We start from the raw sequence: 22,146 nt of genomic DNA on the forward strand, positions 1-22,146 counted from the left end.
TCAAGAACAATTTTTTGTTGCCACAAATTGATGATTTGTTTGATCAACTTCAAGGAGTTACATGTTTCTCAAAGTTGGATATGAGATTGGGTTATCATCAGCTGAAAATTAAGAAAGAAGATGTAGCTAAGACGACATTCAGATCAAGATATGGTCATTATGAATTCTTGATCCTGCCTTTTGGTCTAACTAATGCACCAACAACCTTCATGGATATAATGAATAGAGTTTTCAGATCATATTTGGATAAGTTCATAGTGGTATTTGTTGATGACATCTGTATCTATTCTACCACGAGAGAGCAACACAAAAAAACACCTCAGGATAGTCTTGCAGATACTTAGAGAACAACAACTCTATGCCAAATTCTTTAAGTATGCCTTTTGGTTGGAACATGTATCATTCCTTAAACATATTGTTTCTAAAGACGGAATTATGGTAGACCCTATAAAGATTGAAGCAATCACCAATTGGACTAAACCCAAGAATCCTACCGAGATTCGCAGTTTCTTGGGATTGACTGGGTACTACCAACGTTTTGTTGAAGGATTTTCCCTATTAGCAGCTTCAATGACAAAGCTCACAAAGAAAGACGTAAAGTTTAAGTAGAATGATAAGTGTGAGCAGAGTTTTCAGAAGATAAAGAAGTGTTTGACTACTGCTCCAGTGTTGGTCTTACCATCTGAATCTGGAGATAAAGGATTGTGTTGCGTTCTAATGCAACATGGTAAAGTGATAGGTTATGCATCTTTCCAACTCAAAACACATGAAATCAACTATCCAACTAGGGATGGCAATGGACCGGGATAGGGGTGGGGGACAGGGTCGCCACCCTTGCCCTGTCTCAAGATTAAAACCTTCATCCCAGCCTCCATCCCCGCACGGGGATGGATTTTAACCTCCACCCCTGCCTTTATCCCCATTTCATGTTCTCCATCCCTGGTTCAAATAGGGATGAGGCGGGGCGGGGCCTCATTTCCCCGTAGTCTATTGCCATCCTTTAGAATGACTGGGGATGGGGCGGGGCGGGGCGGGGCGGGGCTAGGCGGGGAAAAGTGTAAGTCCATCCCCCAACGAGGATGGATTTTAACCTTCGTCTCCACCTCCACCTCCATCCCCATTTCATACCATTCATCCCCGGTTCAAACGGGGCAAGGCAGGGCGCAACCTCACTTTCCCCCGGTCTACTGCCATCTCTATATCCAACACATGACTTGGAGCTTGCAGCGGTCATTTTCGTTCTCAAGATATGGAGACACTATTTATATGGTGAGCAATTTAAAGTTTTTACTGACCATTAAAGCCCTAAATACTTGTTTTTGCAAAGAGACTTGAACTTGAGACATATGAGATGGCTGAAATTTTTAAAAGATTATGACTTTGAGCTAAAGTATCCAGTGTTGTGAGAGGCTTACGCCTCAGTACCTGAAGCATATGCCTCATAGGTGAAGCGCAAGCTTAAGGTACTGAGGCATTGTATGAGGCGTTTGCAGGCTTGAAGCGCATGCTTCACATGGGTGAAGCGCACACCTCGCATCAAGGCGCGCTTCGCTTCTAAGGCATGCGCTTCAAGGTTGGACCATCTTTGCGAGGTCATCCAGTCAGCGAAGACATTGATGAGGCTGGCAAGGTCGAGCGTCTGCGAGAACGCCTGGATCCACCGCGACAACGTCTGGTCGATGAGTCCCAGAGGGACCAACGATTGGGACAGGAGGGTGTCCGAGTGGGGGCTGCACCAGCTCTCCTGGTACAGAATGTTGCCTGTTGATGGGTTTGGTGGCAGAGGCATTGTTGTTATTGGTGGTTCTTGGAGTTGTGGCTCTTGAAGGAAGAATGGGGTGGTGGTGATCCTTCTGCAGGTGGTGGTGATGATGGTGGTGGGGCTGAGGGTCTTGAGGATGAGGTGGGTTTTGGTAGCCATTCTTTTTTATGGTTTTGGTTGGTGGTGGTGTGAGGGGTTTTGGTTCAGGAGAGTTGCATAATTGGGCAAATGGGGTGGGGCTGTTTGGATGGTGGGGATTAGGGTTTTGAGGTTTGCTTGGGGTATGGGTGGAAGGCGTTTTGGGAGGCTTTTGGTGTTTGGGGTCTTGACTCTTTAAGTGGTGGTTGGGGACTTGGGGGAGTATCAAGTTTGCGAATCAGGTAGTGAACTCTAGACATATTGAGAGAACTCAGAGTTGGCTCAGTTGCCTTCAAGACTTTAAGCAATAGGATTTGAACTTGTTGGGATGTAAAATATTTAAGATACAATCTTTATTATTCAAGTAGCATGTAAGAGCCGAATTGAGTTCAACACTTGTTGTTCGTGTTCGGCTCACCAAACCCATTTTACTAGTTCAAACAAACTCTTTAAGAACTGAACATAAGCCCAACCACCGGCCACTAGATGTGTTAATGGAAGTTGCTTCCTTCAGCTTTCATTTGGTGGCACTTGATATTTACCATGAATTGTTGGATAAATGAGTATACGTGTGTGTGCATGTTGGAATTACACAACATTCCATTAGGTTTTGATCTCTCAACGTATTAACACATGGTGACATGAACTAACAGCTCCTACCATACAAGCGGACCCCTAGTTGTATTCAATATGATTTCGTGATTGTAGATATAACTTGTTTTATCTTGCACTGTGAGTCTAACTTAATTGTGGTTTACATGTGCATGCATATAAGAAAATGAATAATATGAGTTAATTATAGGAAAGTAGTATTTATTTTACACTGTAGTTTATTAGTAGTTTTATTTAAATTTTTATTATTTTATTAATATTATATATTTATTATTTTGATCATGAAGCTTATGCTTCAACGCCTCGAGGCTTACGCCTCGCTTCACCTCATTGCATTTAACAACCTTGGAAGTATCATCCGAGAAAAGTGAATGTAGTCGTTGATACTCTTAGCAGAAAGTCAGAAGCATTAGCCAGACTCACTGATTGGGATTTATTTTCTTTGATCGCGCATCAGAAAGCAGAAGCCCAATGCTTACCAGATCGATTGTTGTTCGTACAAACCACATTGAGGTCAGAATTGTGGAATGAAATTAAGGAAAAGCAACCCTTAGATCCAGAGTTTGCCCAAGTGAGTTAGAAGATCACGGAAAGTGAGGAGTTAGAATTCAAAGTTGATGATCAAGGACTTCTCAAATTTTGTAATAGGGTGTGCATTTCAAAGGATAGTCAGCTCATACATCAGTTATTGGACGAGGCACATCACTCTAGATATGCCATCCACCCTGGCAATACCAAAATGAATCGAGATTTAAAATATTCATTTTGGTGGAGTGGTATGAAGAGAGACATTGATGAATTTGTAAGCAAGTGTCTGGTGTGCCAACAAGTAAAGATTGAATACCAAAGACCTGGTGAACTATTGTAACCACTCCCTATACCTGAATGAAAATGAACAGATATCACGATGGACTTTGTCTCAGGACTTCCAAGAACCAAGAATGGAATGGATTCAGTATGGGTGATTGTAGACAAACTAACTAAGTGAGCTCACTTTCTGGCATGTAAGACTACTCACTCTTGTGACCAGTTGTCTCAGTTGTTCATCAAAGACATTGACAGATTTCATGGAGTGCTGGATTTGATTGTTTTGAATAGAGACTCGAAGTTCATGTCACAATTTTGTAGAGTTTCCTAAAAGCTATGGGGATGCAATTAAAAATGAGTACGGCTTTTTATCCCTAGTCTAACGGACAATCAGAATGAACCATTCAGACCTTGGAAGACATGCTACGGGCATGTATCTTAGAATATAGTGACTCGTGGAATAACATCCTACTTCTAATGAAATTTGCCTACAATAATAGTTTTCAAGCAAGTATAAGCATGGCTCCGTTTGAAGCACTGTATGGTCAACGGTGTTGAACACCCCTATGTTGGGATGAGGTCGGAGAGAGAAGATTGTTAGGGCTTGATATGGTACAGCAGATGACAGACCAAGTGAGATTTATTTGAGAACGTCTTCTAGCAGTGCAAAGTTGCTAGAAAAGTTATGCGGAGCAAAGACGCTGCGAGTTAAAATTAAAGCAAGGTGATCATGTATTTTTGAAGATATCTCCTTTTAAGGGATTGATGTGTTTTGGTTGAAGAGGAAAATTGAATCCAAGGATTGATGTATTTTGGTTGAAGAGGAAAATTGAATCCAAGATATATTGAACCCTTCGAGATACTTGCGAGAATTGGTCAGATGACATATAGACTAGCTTTGCCACCTTCCTAGTCTTGAATTCACGTGTTTCATGTATCTATGTTGCGAAAGTATGTCTTTAATCCCTCCCACATACTGGATATTGTTGAGTCAGTACTAGAGATACAAGATGACTTAAGCTTGAGTGATGAGTCTATAGAAATTCTAGATACAAAACTTCAAAAACTAAGAAACAAAGAGCTATCTCTAGTATTGGTTAGATGGAGTCATCACAACAATAATGAGGCGACATGAGAGCGTGAATTTGACATTCGTGAACAATTTACATAATTATTTCTAAGAAAGATTTGTGACGAATTTTCGTTTAAGGGAGGTAGAATTATAAAAAAAAAACCTCCGACGAAACCGTTGAAGGGGATAAAAAAAGGAAACAACTATTTCCGTAGAAGGGAAACCATGTTTCCAGAAGGGGTGAGGATAAACCTCACCCCCCAAATTCATGGGTGGAGGGTGAGAGTTATCCTCATCTCTCACCCTGCCCTCTCCCTCCACCATGCAAAAAGCAAACTACAGAGGGAGAGAGAGAGGGTGGAAGAGAGAGACAGAGTGGGAAAAAAAGTTTCAGAGGGCTTATCGGATTCCGGAGGCGGTGGCAAGGTAAAACCCTCCTCCACCTTCATCTTCTTATTCTTTGTTTCTGTTTTCTTTTCCGGGCAAAGGGGGCCGGCATCCATGGATGCCAGCGAGATTCGGTTAAACAAAAAAAAAAAAAAGAACAAGGGTGAGAGAGAATGAGGAGGGGGTCGGCCGATGTCGGCAGCCAACCCCTGTCGGAGAGAAGGACAAAGAGCGCCGGCTCCGACGGCTGTCCCCTATCTGTTTAAGAAGAAGAGGAAGGCGAAAGAGGGAAGGGGTGATGCCTCTTTTCCCTTTCTATTAGGGTTTTATCGGGGGGACCGGGTCGGTCCGGGTGCGACCCAGACCAAACTCGGTCGGTCTGGGCATGACCCAGATCGAACCCGTCAGTCTGGGTCATGCCTAGACCGAGGCAACCAAATATATATATAAGGGAGGTGGTTCGGCCAGGGTGTGACCCAGACCGAATCAGGTCGGTCCGGGTCGCACCCAGACTAAGCCAAGCAAGTGAAAAAAAAATAAAAAAAAAAGATTCGATTGGACCAGTTCGGATTGAACTGGTTCATGTGGAGTTAGGTTTGGATCAACCCAAGTTCGACCAAACCATTTTGATCTGATCGAATTGGGTTCTTAGTGTGGATTCAGTTTGATCTTGACCAATTCTAGATCCAGTCTGATTGTTCTGGATCTGATTGGATCCATATCAGAACTGGGTCTAGATTAGATTGTTTTGGATCCAGTCAGACAGTTCTGGATCAAGTTAAAATGTCATGGATCCATTCAAACTATTTTAGATCTAGTTAGAATGTTCTAGATCCAATCAGACCATTCTAGATTCAGTCAGACAATTCTAGACCCAGATAAGTATCAGATCTAGATCTAGTTGAAATGCATTGGATCCAGATTATAGATGTATCTGGATCAGGTAATTCTTGAATTGTATCAAAATATGAAAGGACTAGAGTACCCTTTTGGGTACCCGAGATCTATTTTGGTAAAATGGACATAACTTTGCATCCCGAACTCAGAATTGAGTGAGGTTTGATGCATTAGACTCATATCAAAGAAAGGAATCTACTTACTCAGTAGTTCTTGTTAAATTAGTGACACAAAAATTGAAGTTTCATGAGTCGATTCGACATGAGTATTTTGATAATTTTGTAAAAAGTTTTGTGCATTAATATCAATATGTTGGTGTAATGACCAAATCCTACTGTTAGAGCACCTTGAGACTCGATTGCGGTGAGAGCACATTATTTGCACTCAAGGTAAGAGATATTATAAGTAATTTTAGATGTGAATAGATTTTTTTATGTTGTATGTTATTGTAATATTGTGAATGAATATAAGTAGCATGATAGCCTTCGAGTGAGATCATGACATGCATAAAATTTTCAAGCTTGACATTCTGAGTTGAATTCATATACATGTTGTGATATGCATGTTAGATGTGGTTTGTCATGCATGTTAAAAAGAGATTAGATTTGTTAACGCATGTCTATGTGGTTATTAATATCATGCATTTTGATATGTTTAGATTGGAGTTTCATTTATTTTATTCATGTTGTATGAATGAATATTTTGAGATCAGCATGCAAAACCTCTTAAATCCCGGAAGTGACAACCTGTAGTAAGAGCTACCTGGTTCGTGGCCAGAGTGCAGCCACCTTGAAGAGTGGGCCGCTTGTGAATCAAAAATGTAATGACACTACATCATTGCATGCTTAGTGAGAGACGTGTGTGAGTCCTATGGTTCATTATGAGATTTAATAATGAGATTCATTGTGATTAGTTCACGACATCACTCATGATCGAGAACGAGTGAATTACGAGTTTGAGAATGTGGTTCAATCTGTTGAACTTATTTATGACTTAGGGTTACACTCACACCGTGTTTGAGACTCTAGAGGACCATGGATGGTTGATAACTATTATGGTTATGATGTAACATGAACCATACTGAGATTGAAAGCTTAACCTCCCAGCTAGCTACCGGCGGGGTCCTCATGGTGGTTCACTGCAATGCCTGGTAGTTCGGGGACCACTGAAAGTGTATGGCTCATTGCTTGACCATCATATAGAATTTGGATGTTCTACGGGGTTGCTATGCCCATAGACGGCTATGACCGTTATAGTCGACCTAGTGATATTTGTTTTGAGAGAGTATTGAGAAAGTTAATAGGAGTAATTAAAATATATCAACTTTTGTAGTGTGTCAAAAACTAAACTAAGACTAAGGGTTTAGAGCCCACTACAGTTGTAAGTTTAAATATTTATTTGCTTATTATTATTTCTTACTGGGTTGTAGACTCACCCCCGATGTTTAATTACAATTGTAGGTTGCATGCACACTAGCACAGATAAAACTTGATCAACTTCTTCTTCAACAGAGCATTTGGTAGATTTTATTTTTATGTCATTGAATAATTATGTAATTTCTTTTCCTTTGTTATGAATGATGAACAATGTAAATAAAAAGTTGATTATTGAATAAAAATAAAGAACTTTTTTTATCCATGTTTTCTCTGTGTGAACTTCGAACTCTTTTCCTTTAGGAAGTAATATCAACCGAACTCAGACTCTCGAGGTCCCAGATCGGGGTGTTACAGTTACCTCACACTCCATCCCCTCCATATCAAGTCTCCTTTCAGTATATTTCTTTACATGGTTGTGTCGAAGTGTAGATTTTCAGTTCTAGAACATGACGATGATGATGATGATATCACTTTTTGATAGTTGCCTTCTTTTAGAGAGACCCTACGTATTAGATGATGTTGATGATATTAGCTGGATCAGAAAATTTATATAACAGGGGCCATCTACACACACAAAATTGGTAGTTGCTCAGCATCATTTTGCGCACAAACACTTTTACTAGCACTAAAACAACATAAGTAAAAGTCTAAGCGGGACACTTTTAGACTTTTACTAACGCTTTTAGTGTGCCAGTTAAAACATTTTTGTGCAAAAAGGATATTGCGCATCCATCAAGCTGCACGATAGACGCTCAACATGAGTGAGCTCCGTTTGAGCACCAAACGAGTGAACAACTATGCATCTCTCTCTCTCTCTCTCTCTCTCTCTCTCTCTCTCTCTCTCTCTCTCTCTCTCTATATATATATATATATATATATATATATATATATATATATATATATATATATATATATATATATATATATATATATATATAGGAAGGGTGTAACATGGGACACCCTTCCGTCGAACGAGAATCAAACATGCAAAAGACATTTAGCGGTGGTACTGCCTCTATAGTGGCGGTCACGATCGTCACTAAATCCTTTATATATTATAAACACGAGCGCACACATCAGATGTAATGTCAAACTATTTGTGAGTTTGACATTACGACCTACTATATATATATATATATATATATATATATATATATATATATATATATATATATATACACTGGTACTCATAGGGAGAGGTTATTTTGACTAAATCTAACCTCCATACAAAGGCGTAGCTAGGGGGGGGGAGAGGCAGGACTGGACTGAAACAGTTAATTTTTTTTTCTTTTAAAGCCCAGCCCTGATTCCATATGAAATAGATTTTTATCCATTTTTGTAGCCCAGCCCTGACTGCAGCAAATAGTTTGATTCGTCCATATGAAATAGATTTTTATTAATAATTATAGCCATTTTTTATTTTATCTCAACAAAAAAAAAACGGGGGCGTCCCCCCCCCCCCCCCCCCCCCCCCCTCACATGAATCCTAGCTACGCCACTGCCTCCATAGATGTGTTCATGATCAAAACAGTAGGAATCAACTCTTTGATATTAACATATATGCCAAAAGAACATGACACAAAGGTTAATTTCTACGTAGATCACATCCGGAGAGTCAGATGTGCAAAGAAACTGAAAAAAATGAAAATATTATAGTTTGCACTAGGAAGTTCCTTAACCATGACATTAGTAAACATTAACCCTACATATGTATAAACAAATTGCATATAACCACAATCGTTAAGCACCTTTTGGAAGAATAGAAAAGTATTTTTTTATTATATTAATCCAACCCATGAAAATCTAAGACTACCAAGGCGATTGCAATGGCTCCTAATGACCAGCAATGAGAAAAAAGTTTTGAAGAGCTAGTGCAGTAGATATCTTCACTAGTGAGATCTTCACATTCAAACAATGTAGCAGTAATATCTTTTGCATGGTTTCAACAAGAACGACCTGATACAAGGCTTCTATATATCATTCAAATTAAGTACACAAAAAGAAATTAACAAATAAAAGCACTACCAGCAAAAGCTTCCAAGCTAAGAGACTTGCACAAGAACAACTTTATGATGCAATCGGGCAGGGTCTTTGCTGGTGTTGTGATGAAAAATGGCACAAAGGCTATAAATGTAAAGAAAAACAATTATTTCTCATAGAGTCCATGGCAGTGGAAGACGAAGAAAATAATATAAGTAATTTAGGGCCCACCCTTAAGATAAGACTGAGAATAATGTGTGGGTAATAAATGGCTTATTAATCATTTTTTTTAATGTAATGAGAAAATTAGGAAATGTTGATTTAAATGGGCAAGGATAAGAAACGTGGAAATAGATTAAGATGCAAGTTAGGAATTAGTTATACTAATTTCTATCAGGGAGATCAACTGTCCCTATGAGACTGGTTGGACCGGACCAAAAGAGGGGCTGGTCTAATGCATTTCATATATATATATATATATATATATATATATATATATATATATATATATATATATATATATAGAGAGAGAGAGAGAGAGAGAGAGAGAGGTAAACATTTGGTACTAAAAAAATTGAAGGTACAGAATTATTAAGTAAAAAACACCTTTATTTCATATTTTTTTATTTTTTTATAGATTGAACCCTAGAGAGAGAGAGAGGTAAACATTTGGTAATAAAAAAATTAAAGGTGCAGAATTATTGAGTAAAAATCACCTTTATTTCACATTTTTAAAATTTTTTATAGATTGAACCCTATAGATGTGATCTACATGGTTTCTTTAGTAAGAAATATATTTGGAATTATGAGTTTATGACACGTAAGTAGGTTTTTCATGGGCTTTAAATATCAACAACTCACAATGGATCAAACTATTTTGCATGCAGCATTCATTGCATGTGAGCCTAGAATAACTGTATCACCATCAATTCATACTGCGACCTGCTGTAAATACCTCGACATTTTCCACTTTGATTTCTATTTCTATCTTTGTTGTAAACCATGATAGAACCTCACTACAAACCTTAACAAATATCATTCTCTCCATATTAAAAGTATGAACATGCAACAAAATTGCATATATAATCATCCAAAGTTCCAATGGTAAATCTAGAAGTTTAATACGAAGAGAGCATTACTCATCTTCAACTTCAGTTCCACTGCTGATTTCTATTTAGAGCCTGTTTGGAATCTGGCCGCTGGGATGGCAATGCATTTGTTGGTCCTGAGGTAAAATCTTGTTCAAACTACCTTGGTGGTCCTGTTTGGAATACCGGCGCTGGGATGGGCGTTTATGCATTTGGAATGGAAAGTGAGGCCCTTTCTTCTTTGTATTTACACTAAATCATGGATTTGGCTGCTGCCACTTCTTCAAATGCATCAACTCCATAAATGCCCATCCCAGCGGCCAGATTCCAAACAAGCCCTTATTAACTGCCTAAGGGTGAGAATTTTCAAATCCAGTAAGGCTCTAATTAGGAGCAGTGATGAAATCGGTGGATTTGACAACATCCTCGTGAGGTCGTTTCTGAATTCTACTTTATTTATAACACCAGCTCGTTTTCCAACACTGCTCCCATGAAAGTCTCCCTTCCCAAAACGGTGCCTCTAATAAACAGAGACGCTTGGGATTTGGTGAATCCCCCCAACTACGGCTCCCAAACAGAGCCCCAGTCATGCCAGGGATATTGAAAGTTATCAAATAAATTTAAACCTAGTTCCATCAATCTCAAATTGAATGATTGCAAAAACAATAAATTTCATAAAAAAACTCAACCTATTGGAAAACCCAAATTTCTAAAAACAGGTTTAAAGCATAGAGTGGAAGAAATCTAAGATTGAAATACAAATTAAATGCACATAGTTGTTCAAAAACTGCAACCCATTAGGACCAGAGCGATGCAGAATCCACCTCAATTACAATTGCATTGATCATCTTCCCTTTCTTGCGTGATTTGTATGAGTTTTATTTTGATAATGTTGTTCAAACACACTTCCTGAGAATAGCTTAGCATGAACCATAGTTGTAAATACACATAAAACATTGGTTCAAGTATTTGTAATCTTCCGAGAACTAACACCCTAAGGTACAAGAGAGCAAGTAATAAGCATGGGGAGATCTTGGTCAATCCCAATGTGGAAGACGAGTGCATTTTAGGCTCTGTGTGGAGTTTATGGATTTGGAAAAGTAGGAAATCATCAGATCCTGGAGTTGGCAAATCACCAATTCCAGATTTGAGTACAAATACAGAGAAGAGACCGGTACACCTCGTTTCTAATTTTGATAAACTACCTTCTCAATATCATTTTCCCAAACAACCACCACCAAAGTAGGGATGGCAGTGGACCGGGGGAAAGCGGGGCCCCGCCTCGCCCCGTTTGGACCAGGGATGAAGGGTATGAAACGGGGATGGAGGCGGGGGTGGAGGATAAAATCCATCCCTGCCGCGGAGGCGGGGCGGGGGTGGACGTGCACTTTTCCCCGCCCCATCCCCGCCACGATCCCCGCCTAATCCCCGCCCCGACCACTTTTCCCTGCAATATCCCCGCCCCGCCCCGCCTCATCCCCGTTTGGACCGGGGATGAAGGGTATGAAACGGGGATGGAGGCGGGGGTGGAGGATAAAATCCATCCCCGCCGCGGAGGCGGGGCGGGAGTGGACGTGCACTTTTCCCCGCCCCGCCCTGTCCCCGCCACGATCCCCGCCTAATCCCCGCCCCGACCACTTTTCCCCGCAATATCCCCACCCCGCCTCATCCCCGTTTGGACCGGGGATGAAGGGTATGAAACGGGGATGGAGGCGGGGGTGGAGGATAAAATCCATCCCCGCCACAGAGGCGGGGCGGGGGTGGACGTGCACTTTTCCCCGCAATATCCCCGCCCCGCCTCATCCCCGTTTGGACCGGGGATGAAGGGTATGAAACGGGGATGGAGGCGGGGGTGGAGGATAAAATCCATCCCCGCCGCGGAGGCGGGGCGGGGGTGGAGGATAAAATTTTGAGGCGGGGCGGGGGTGGAAACCTTGTCCCCCGCCCCGCCCCACTGCCATCCCTACACCGAAGTGGTTTGACCAAAATTTAAACCCAAATCCTCAAGTTCCATCCCAGCTACCATCTCTCAAACAGAGTTTTTTTTTATAAGCCTCTTAAACAGAACCTATTAATAACTAGTAAAAACTGTGCCTTAATGAGATAAACTCTAAGGGGGGCATTTCATTCGTGGACAGGGGAGGACAAGGATGTCCTGTCCTGTCCGTGAACATGCCAGGACGTGCGGATGGAAAACCCTCTTTTTTCATAAAGCACCCACGCTGTTCCAGGGGGAAGGGTAGAACAGCATGGGACAGGAAAAAGCATCCCGCATGGATGCACGTAACGCACTGTCCCTCCCGTCCGTGCATCCCACATTTGCGTGGGCCCGGGGCCGGGTGTGGACCATCACCAAGAGTATATTAATTATTTTACACAAAAATAAAAATAAAAAACTCATATACATATTTGCCAGCTAAACTTTCAAAGCAGGTAGAATTTCTTCAATAAATAATATGCATTCTACTTTCAAATTATTGAAACGCATTTAAATCGTGATGGTTAATCTAAAACATTGTTATGGTGCTTTAAAATCTCCTAGGTTTAAAGAAACTACGGTGGGCATAATAATGTGCACTGAAGGCTAGAGGTGGGCACTGGGCCAGTATATTTGGCCCTGGCACGGCCCAAACCAAGCTGGGCCGACATGTGCTGGCCCGTTATTATATATATTTTATACATAATATATAATACATTATATATATTATATATATAACATAATACACATAACATATAATATAATACATTATATGAATAATATACATTAGATTTTATATATTATATAATAAGCTCGGTCTAGGGTTTTCCCAAGGGGCCGGACCGATACCCACTCTTACTAAAGGCATTGGACAAACAAACACACAAAAAACACCAGCAGGGGCTCCGCCTACGCTTGTCTGTTAGGAGCAGCTAGTGCATGTCGTTGCACGTTCAAAACCCAATGGTATAGCTGTGTATAACAGGGTAGGGGTCTGCCTAACCCCAGCTTGCCTTTAAAACACACATACACAAAAGAAAAAAGAAAAAAGAATGTGCTCGAATGCACTGGCGTGCAGGCGAGCGCGAGCACACATACATACACGTTTATAAGCTACTCAGAAGATGTTTAAATGACTTCATACCATTTTCCATAGCACAGCCACACTTTATACTCTTTCAAATATATCATAAGACACTTGGCCTTTATTTTTAGTCACGGTCTAATTTTTGCGTTTACATGTAGCGGCACATAGGTACAGATGCTTGCTTTTCAAGTACAAATACAAATGGGTAGTCAAACAATTATGTCCTATAGAAAAGATTTATGCTACAATTATCACAGCAATGGGAAGGAAGAAGAAGCAATACGGGGAAAGGAACAATATCATAGGTGCTTCTGAATCATTTCACGGACTTCATCAATCACCAGCCATGCTGTATGTCCCCCAATTACCTCCTCTTTCATTTCCTCATCTTTCCACAACTGCATATACCATTTTACTTACTGAATTTATGAGCATAAAAAAACAAAGGCATATGAATATCAAAATGACAAAAGAATGGCCAATTTAGAAGGCAATGTATAATATGAAATTACCTGAATGGTTGGCATTTTCTGCATTCAGGAGCATAGATAGATACATGAAAAACAACACCAAATAGAGGGAGTTAGTTTATGTACTACAAAAGCATGTCGTTCTGATAGATGTCAGTTGAAAACCCTTTAATTTTACTGCGGTGGACCAAGCTACAACCAATTTTCAAGGCCTGTTTGTTGAATGGCAATCTGGGGCCTCTAGGCTCATGAACTCCTTATGTTCGATAAGCTTGAGATGGGTAGCCCAAGAGTGGATCAGGTAAAATGGGGTTTTACAAGGTTAATGTAAAACACCACCAACACAGGACACCGGTTTTGTTTGGCACTCAAAGCAGCTGCGAGTCCCCCAAAAGCCAAGACAGGTGTGGTTTCGGATTTAGTTGTTTTACATAAAATGTTTTTACCTGATCCACACTCTTTTAAGAGTTAAGACAGGTCAGGGGCAAACCCAAGGGGTTTGGCGTAGTGGGATTGGGTCTAGGTTGTTTGATGGGTAGCCTATGTTCAAATCCCATGGGCATCACCCCCCTGCTTAATCTGAAGTTTGGTGACTCTATGGGGTCGAGGGGTAAGCCCTTGGAGTTTTATGCTGACAGGACAGTGACCGTAAGTTCGGCAGGCTGAGTCAGTGAGGCTAGGTCTCTACGCCTGAGGCGGTCTCTCTGAGTAAAAAAAAGACAGGTCAAGGCAAAGCCAGGAATCTAAAACAAGATGGGCACAATTGCACTGCAAAAAGAAAGTAATTACTAATAAATGAAGTTCCAAGTATGAAATATCAATCCAATGTTCACATTGTAAATATATGTAAATAGTCAAACTACCTCAATAAAATATTGATATATCAAATACTAAAACAAATCAGTAAAAACATGAAAAAAAAATTCTTAAAATCATAATAGAAATAAAAAATAGAATCATGATTATTGCTATTTGAAAAACACAAACAAACCCTCCATCCTAATAGAAATCAAACGTAAAATGATAATTATTATTAATTAAAATGTTAACCGAAAAGAAAAGCACAAAAAAGTTCCTAAAGCCCTAATTTAATCATTCATGTCATTTGAAATTATGCAAATCAAAAACCTAAATCCTAACAAAAATCATAGATCCTGTATCAATGCTAATTGATAAAATAACAAACAAAATCCTTAATATTCTAAGTTCTAACCTAAATCAAATACTCATTCTTTATGGATTCATGGTTAATGATAATTAAAAAAAATACATAAACCCTAAAAGCATAATTCAACATTCATGTCATTTTAAAAACCACCAAATCAAAACCTTGATACATACATACATTATAAATTATGCATTTATGCTACAACAACAACAACAACAACAACTACGCCTTCATCCCAAAACAATTGGGGTCAGCGATATGAACCAAAAAAGAAATTCATTTTGGGTCTTCCACATGAATCCTTTTCCTCCAATCATTTCTATCCAACGCCATGTCCTCGGTGAGGTTCAAAGCATTCATATCCTTTCCTATCATCTCCATCCAAGTCTTCCTAGGCCTACCCCGACCTCTTTTAACTAATATATTTTCCCATTTCTCCAACCTTCTAACTGGAGCATCATTAGGCCTTCGCCGAATATGTCCAAACCACCGTAAACGATTCTCTCGCATCTTATTTTCAATGGGTGCAACACCTACCTTCTTACGTATCTCTTCGTTCCGAATATTATCTTTTAATGTATTTCCACACATCCATCTAAGCATCCGCATCTCAGCTACACTCATTTTTTGAATATGATGTCTCTTGGCAGCTCAACATTCTGTACCATATAGTAAAGCGGGTCTAATAGTCGTCCTATAAAACTTTCCCTTCAACCGCAATGGCATTCTACGATCGCACAGCACTCCAGTAGCACTTTTCCATTTCATCCACCCAACCTTTATCCTATGATTTACATCTCCATCAATTTCTCCATACTTTTGAATGATGGATCCCAAATATTTGAAATAATCATTCACCGGTATATCTTGCTCACCAAGCTTCACTACACTCCCATCACTACTTCGTTGCTTACTAAACCGACATTCCATATATTCAGTCTTACTCTTACTCAACTTAAAACCTCTAGCTTCCAATGTCTGTCTCCATAATTCTAACTTAGCATTAACCCCAGCTCTAGACTCATCAATCAAAACAATATCATCAGCAAACAACATACACCATGGTACATTTTCTTGAATTGATCTCGTAAGCTCATCCATCACTATCGCAAATAGGAAAGGGCTTAAAGCAGATCCTTGATGTAACCCAACCGTTATCGGAAAATTGGTTGTCACCCCTCCACAAGTGCGGACATTGGTTACTACTCCTTCATACATATCTTTAATTATACTAATGTACTTGAGAGAAACACCTTTCTTCATCATTGTCCACCAGAGAACGTCCCTAGGTACTCTATCGTATGCCTTCTCTAAATCAATAAAAAACCATATGCAAATCTTTGTTCCTCTCTCTATATCTTTCAATAAGTTGTCTAAGAAGATGTATAGCTTCCATAGTTGATCTTCCAGGCATAAAACCAAATTGATTCTCCGATATCATGACAACCTTCCTCAACCTAGACTCAATCACCCTCTCCCAAAGTTTCATAGTATGACTCATGAGTTTTATACCACGATAGTTTGTGCAATCTTGTATATCACCCTTATTCTTATATAAAGACACCAAAGTACTCTTCCTCCACTCATTAGGCATCTTATTTGTTCGCCAAATCAAGTTAAAAAGATTTGTCAACCATTCTAAACCTTTCTCTCCCAAGCATTTCCAAGCCTCGATAGGTATACCATCTGGGCCAACTACCCTTCTTGATTTCATTTTCTTCAAAGCCTCTGCAATTTCTTTCTTTTGAATCTTGCGCATGAAGTCACGATTTATCTCATGAAAAGGAATGGAGAAGTCTCCAAGATCTTGAGCATGACTATCATTAAATAGCTTATCAAAATAATCTTTCCATCTCTCCTTAATCTCCTCATCTTTGACTAAAACCCTTTGCGTTTCATCTTTGATACATCTAACCATACCCAAATCCTTCGATTTCCTATCTCTCATCTTTGCAAGCCTATAAATATCCTTCTCGCCTTCTTTGGTATCCAACTTGTCATAAACCTCCTTATATACCTTAGCCCTCGCGTTTCGAACAACTTTTTTAGCTTCCTTCTTTGCTATCATATACTTCTCCAAATTCTCATTATCACGACTCTTACTTAGATTTCTATAACACTCTCTTTTAACCTTAATAGCTAATTTGACATCCTCATTCCACCATGATGTATCCTTACCTAGTGGTGCACCGCCTTTAGACTCACCCAATACCTCCTTAGCTACTTTTCTCATACCACCCGCTATCTTATTCCATATTGATTCTGAATCCTCCTCGAGACACCAATCAACTTCCTTAACTACCTGCTCTACAAACGTTCCTTGTTTAGCTCCTTTCAGTGCCCACCACTTAATTCTAGGATCTATCCTATGTCTATCCCTTTTGCGGCATTGTCTAATTCTAAGATCTAAAATTAAGACTCTATGTTGTGTAGCTACACTTTCTCCTGGTATAACCTTACAATCGATGCAACAACCCCTATCTCTCTTTCTAAGTAGGAAAAATTCTATCTGACTCGTATTAACCCCACTTTTAAATGTTACTAGGTGAGACTCCCTCTTCCTAAACCAAGTGTTTGCTAAGATCATATCATAGGACAAACAAAAATCTAAAATCCTTTCTCCACTTTCATTTCTTTCTCCTATACCATAGCCTCCATGGATATTCTCAAATCCATCCCTACTAATGCCTACATGTCCATTAAGGTCACCGCCGATAAAAAGCTTTTCTCCATAAGATGTCTCTTGTACTACTCCATCTAAATCTTCCCAAAATTGATGCTTAATGAAATCATCTAAACCTACTTGAGGTGCATAAACACTAATAATATTAATAATATCCGTACCTAATACTAATTTAATAAGTAAAATTCTATCACCCTTCCTACGGACCTCAACTACATTATCTATAAACTGACGACTCATAACAATCCCTACTCCATTCCTATTCCTATTTATTCCTGTATACCAAATCTTATATCCCCAAGGTTCTATCACTTTAGCTTTCTCACCTACCCATTTGGTCTCTTGAAGACATAAAATATCAATCTTTCTCCTACACATAACATCTACTAACTCTACCAACTTACCAGTTAAAGACCCTATGTTCCAAGTGGCTAACCTAATTTTATGGTCTTGGACTAACTTCTTTACCCCCACCCGTCCAACAAAGTGAGGGAACCCTTGCCTATTTGACACCACACCCGGGCGCCGGTGTGACGCGTCGCTTCTGGGCGACGACTTAGCAACCCTTGCACATTTATCACTGCCTCCGGGCCTAGAGAGTACAGCGCGTCGCTCAGTAGGGAACGCCCCAACGAAATTCTCATATAATTATGCATTTATGCTAATTGGTTAAAAAACAAAACACAAAACATTTTAACCAAAACCAAACATTTATTATTAATTATTCAAGGAATCATGTTTAATCGTAATTGAAAAACATAATATGAAAAAACCCTAAAACCATAACTAAACATTTATGCCATTTTACAAAAAACCAAATCAGAACCTTAAATCCTAACGAAAATCATTCATATATAACCTAATTAACAAAAAAAAACTAAAATTCTAACTAAAATCAAGCATGTGAAATCATATTTAATCTTGATTAAAAAACACAGAAATACCTAATTAAATATTCACCTCATTTAAAAATTTAAAAAATATATAAAAAAACCCTAAAACCTAATTAAAATTTTCATGCTATTTAAAAAAACTAAATAAAAAAACCTCAATCTTAGCAAACACCATTCTTATAGAAGCTAATTTGAAAATAAATAAAACAAAACCCTTAAAGTTCTATCTAAAATTAAATATGTACAATCATGTTTAATGTTGAAAAAACACATAAATACCTAATTAAATATTCATCTCATTTAAAAACCAAAATAAAAAACTAAAAGCTAATTGAAAACAAATACAAAACATCCTAAAACCTATTTAAATATTCATGCTATTTAGAAAACTAAATAAAAAACCTCATCCTAACAAACATCATTCATATAGAGGTTAATTGAAAAAAGTGAAACCCCAAAAATTCTAAAATCAAGCATGTGGAATCATGTTTAATGTTGATTACAAAAATAAAAATACCTAATAAAATATTGATCTTATTAAAAAAACAAAATCAAAGACCTAAATGCTAATTGAGAAAAAAACACAAGAAACCCTAAAACCTAATTAAATATTCATGCTATTTAAAAAAAACTAATCAAAAACTTAAATCCTAATTCCTAACAAACATCATTCATACATATGCTAATTGAAAAAAAAACTCTAAAATTTTAAGTTTCTAACTAAAATCAAGCATGTGAAATTATGTTTAATGTTGATTGAAAAGAAATAAACACTTCAATACCTAACTAAACATTCATCTCATTTAAAAAACCAAAATCAAAACCTAAATGATAATTGAAAAGAAAACATAAAAAACCTTTAACCCTTAAAAAAACACAAAAAGAAGAAGAAGACCAACAGTGGCATGTCGCCTTGCCAGAGAAGCCGTCGGACCGTTGGATGCACGGTGTAGGCCACAAGCCTGAGGCCCTAACCCAGGTATCAAGAGAGAGAGAGAGGACCTGCCGTGAGGTGCACTAGAGGCTGCCATCAAATGGCGAATAGCCGAAAGCACCGATCGAAGCTTCTACAGGCCAAAGGCTCAAAGAGAGAGAGGACATGAAAGGGGTGTGCAGCATGCATCAAAAGCCACCACAGATCAGTGAAAGGCCGGACCGTTGAAGGTGCAACCGTGCAAGTTCGATGGCGTTTTGGTGAGAGAGAGAGAGAGGGAGTCAATAGAGAGAGGTGGGGACGGGGTCATGGCAGGGAGAGCGAGAGCGAGAGAGAGAGAGAGAGAGGTCAAGGAGGAGGGGCAGCTAGCACACATAGTGAGCCTCTTGGTCGGGCCCGGGTTGTGCCCAGTGTGATAAATATCTTGAGATTTATGAAAATCTCACTATAATATCGCGAGAAATTGCCTGAAAGTTTAAAACGGCAATTTCTCGCGAGATTTTCAAAATATCATGAGATTTATGAAAAAACATAAATACCGCGATTTAAACACGATATTTATGTTTTAAACGGATATTTATTACAAAAAAACAGTGTATTTTTATTTTTAAATAATTTTTATTAATATTTTCTTATAAAAATAATTTTTATATTTTTTAATTTATTTTTTTATTGCCAAGATTTTGCTGAAAAAATGCAAGATTTATGGATTTTTTTCAATTTTTCGAGAGTTTTTGAAAAATGAGAAATTGCCGATAAAATCGTTTGTCACTATGGTTGTGCCCACCTTGACCCAGCCTCTATTGCAAATTCCAGGTCAGAGTGAGCACATGCCCACCCTGGCCCTAAAGTAGCTCCGCCTATTAAAATGGGGCAGTTGTTGGTTTATCATGGTTGGGGCATGTGAGGCTGGGTGGTCATGTCCTCAATCTGAAGTTTTACCTTGCAGCCAGCGGGTCCATTGACATGGTTCTTGGTGAGGGTTTTTCTTCATTAATAATAAAGAAAAAAAGGATGGGTCTGAGCTGTGTTCGAGCTTGGTACCTGCAAATAACTTGATTGTGTAGCTCAAACAGGGTACAAACACCAGCCTGAACCTGGCTAGAATGCATCGCTCATCATAAGTGATTGGCAGACTTGCCAGAGATGTCAAGGCAATAACACATAGTCAGAATATAAGTGCTACCCATGCTTCCATCAGATTATGCATGAACTATAGTTACCAGGAAAAGAAATGGATTCGAGACGTATCTAGGAAAGTGAGTGTTAAAACATAGCATGAGGCGGGAAGCAATTCTGAAGCTAATGAAAGCTAAAAAGAAGGAAACACAGAGAAAGCAATATGAAGTGCAAGTGAAAGCAAATAAAAACGACATGTGCACAAGTAAAAACAATATAAAACGATGCAAGCTTGTTATAAAAAAAATACTTTTTTAATATACAAAACATAGAAGGTGAGTGGAAAGCAAGAAGGAAACGTTAAAGTGAGAGGGAATCGATTTGAGAAACGAGGAAAAAGAGAGATTCCCACTAAAGGGAATAGAGTTTCTCATATTTCTGAACCAGTTTCCCAAAGCTTCCCTTACATTGAGGGAAAGGAGGAGTTTCCTGCTTCCAAGGCGAGCTTCCCCATACAGCTAGAAGCATCCGGTAACTATGGCATGGACTAAGAGAATGATTGAGGAAAAAAATTGAACATACAGAGATGTTTCCGCGTTTCACCAGTGCCTTGGGAACATTGTTGACATCCACAAAGTAGAACTTAACTCTGAAAAATAAAGAGAAAAAGAAAAGGATCAACTGCATACATATAAGTTTCATGTTTGAGAACGATGAAGAACGAAACAGAAGACTGCACGGCTCAACTGCATACATACAAGCATCATAATTGGAAAAGATCAAATATACTTAAAGCTTGATTTTTTTTATCTGAAATAAAATCTAGGCATTTTTATCAAAAGTATTCAAAAATATGCAGAGACAGAGAGAGGGAGACCTGCGGTGATACTCCGACGCTAGTTTCTCCAATTTAGGCCCTAGATATATACATTTCCGGCACCAAGCAGCCACCCTGTCAACCACCATCAATTCATCTCTCGAAATCAATGGATGAGAAAGAGAGCAGAAATATCAAGGGAAAAGCAGACCGAGAGAGAAAAAGAAAAGGAATAAACGAACCAATCAACGACAATTGGCTGGGAGGCCTCCTTCGCTTGCTGAAGAGCTTGGTCGAACTCATCCATTCCCGTAATGGGCTCCATTTCGATCGAAGCAGGCCTCGACACCGCCTGCCAGAAGGGCAGTGCCCCCGCTCCCCTCCTCCATCGTTTCCTCCTCCTTTCCCTTGTGCTGTTCACCAGACTAGGGAGGGACAGCAGCCCGGAAAAAGAAGATGATGATGATGACGACGATGGGTACCCACTATTTGTTAATGACTGGTCTCTGTAATACAGATATCTGCGGAGCAGATGAGGGTTCGCTGTCAAAACCGCCATTTGTTGTTCTAGTGCCCAAGCTATATGGCCAAAGGGGCTCTTGAATCAGAACAGGGGATCATTTTTTTTCTCTATATTGGTAGGGAATATAGCGTATGGTTGATGGTGGTATGGGTGATTAAAGAGATGAGGAAGAGAGAGATTGGAAGTTGTTGACGGTGAAGATCGAGAGGAGGAAGGAAAGGGGAGGCTTATCTCAAGGGCACGAGAGAAAGAGCCTCGAACGAGACGAAGTGGGCCCAGTAAACGATGGAATCAGCCAAATAGTGCCCCGAAAATATCTGGAGCACGAAGGATAATTGATCAAATTCGTGGTGGT

General features: G+C 39.3%; 1 protein-coding gene across 6 annotated transcripts; it reads right to left on the reverse strand.

Annotated features, from left to right (window-relative positions):
* Positions 1 to 13,222: 13,222 nt before the first annotated feature.
* LOC149812114 (thioredoxin-like 3-1, chloroplastic) lies at positions 13,223 to 22,024 on the reverse strand. 6 transcript variants are annotated; one of them, XM_089993679.1, is made up of 6 exons: positions 21,511 to 22,023; positions 21,329 to 21,403; positions 21,034 to 21,100; positions 20,377 to 20,429; positions 13,697 to 13,714; positions 13,223 to 13,582 (listed from the first exon to the last, which is right to left on the reverse strand). In XM_089993679.1, the coding sequence occupies exons 1-6, from the start codon at positions 21,825 to 21,827 to the stop codon at positions 13,561 to 13,563; spliced, it is 552 nt and encodes a 183-aa protein (XP_089849805.1). In that variant the 5' UTR covers positions 21,828 to 22,023; the 3' UTR covers positions 13,223 to 13,560. The 6 variants fall into 6 exon arrangements, 4 of the variants coding, with proteins under 4 accessions (XP_089849805.1, XP_089849806.1, XP_089849807.1 ...); XM_089993680.1 differs by having other exon boundaries at positions 13,223 to 13,603; XR_016428592.1 differs by having other exon boundaries at positions 13,555 to 13,582; positions 20,377 to 20,468.
* Positions 22,025 to 22,146: the final 122 nt, after the last annotated feature.

Source organism: Nuphar pumila, chromosome 17 (assembly GCF_984573655.1).
Source record: "Nuphar pumila chromosome 17, dmNupPumi1.hap1.1, whole genome shotgun sequence".
Classification (NCBI taxonomy): Eukaryota; Viridiplantae; Streptophyta; class Magnoliopsida; order Nymphaeales; family Nymphaeaceae; genus Nuphar; species Nuphar pumila.

What these genes read in the sequence shown, in the direction of transcription:
- LOC149812114 (XM_089993678.1), bottom strand. Translation starts at nt 21,827, where the DNA reads ATGGCGGTTTTGACAGCGAACCCTCATCTGCTCCGCAGATATCTGTAT. An exon ending in CAGCCAATTGTCGTTGATTG is followed by an intron (nt 21,404 to 21,510) that starts GTTCGTTTATTC and finishes GGTGGTTGACAG; the next exon opens with GGTGGCTGCTTGGTGCCGGA. An exon ending in GCGTCGGAGTATCACCGCAG is followed by an intron (nt 21,101 to 21,328) that starts GTCTCCCTCTCT and finishes TTTATTTTTCAG; the next exon opens with AGTTAAGTTCTACTTTGTGG.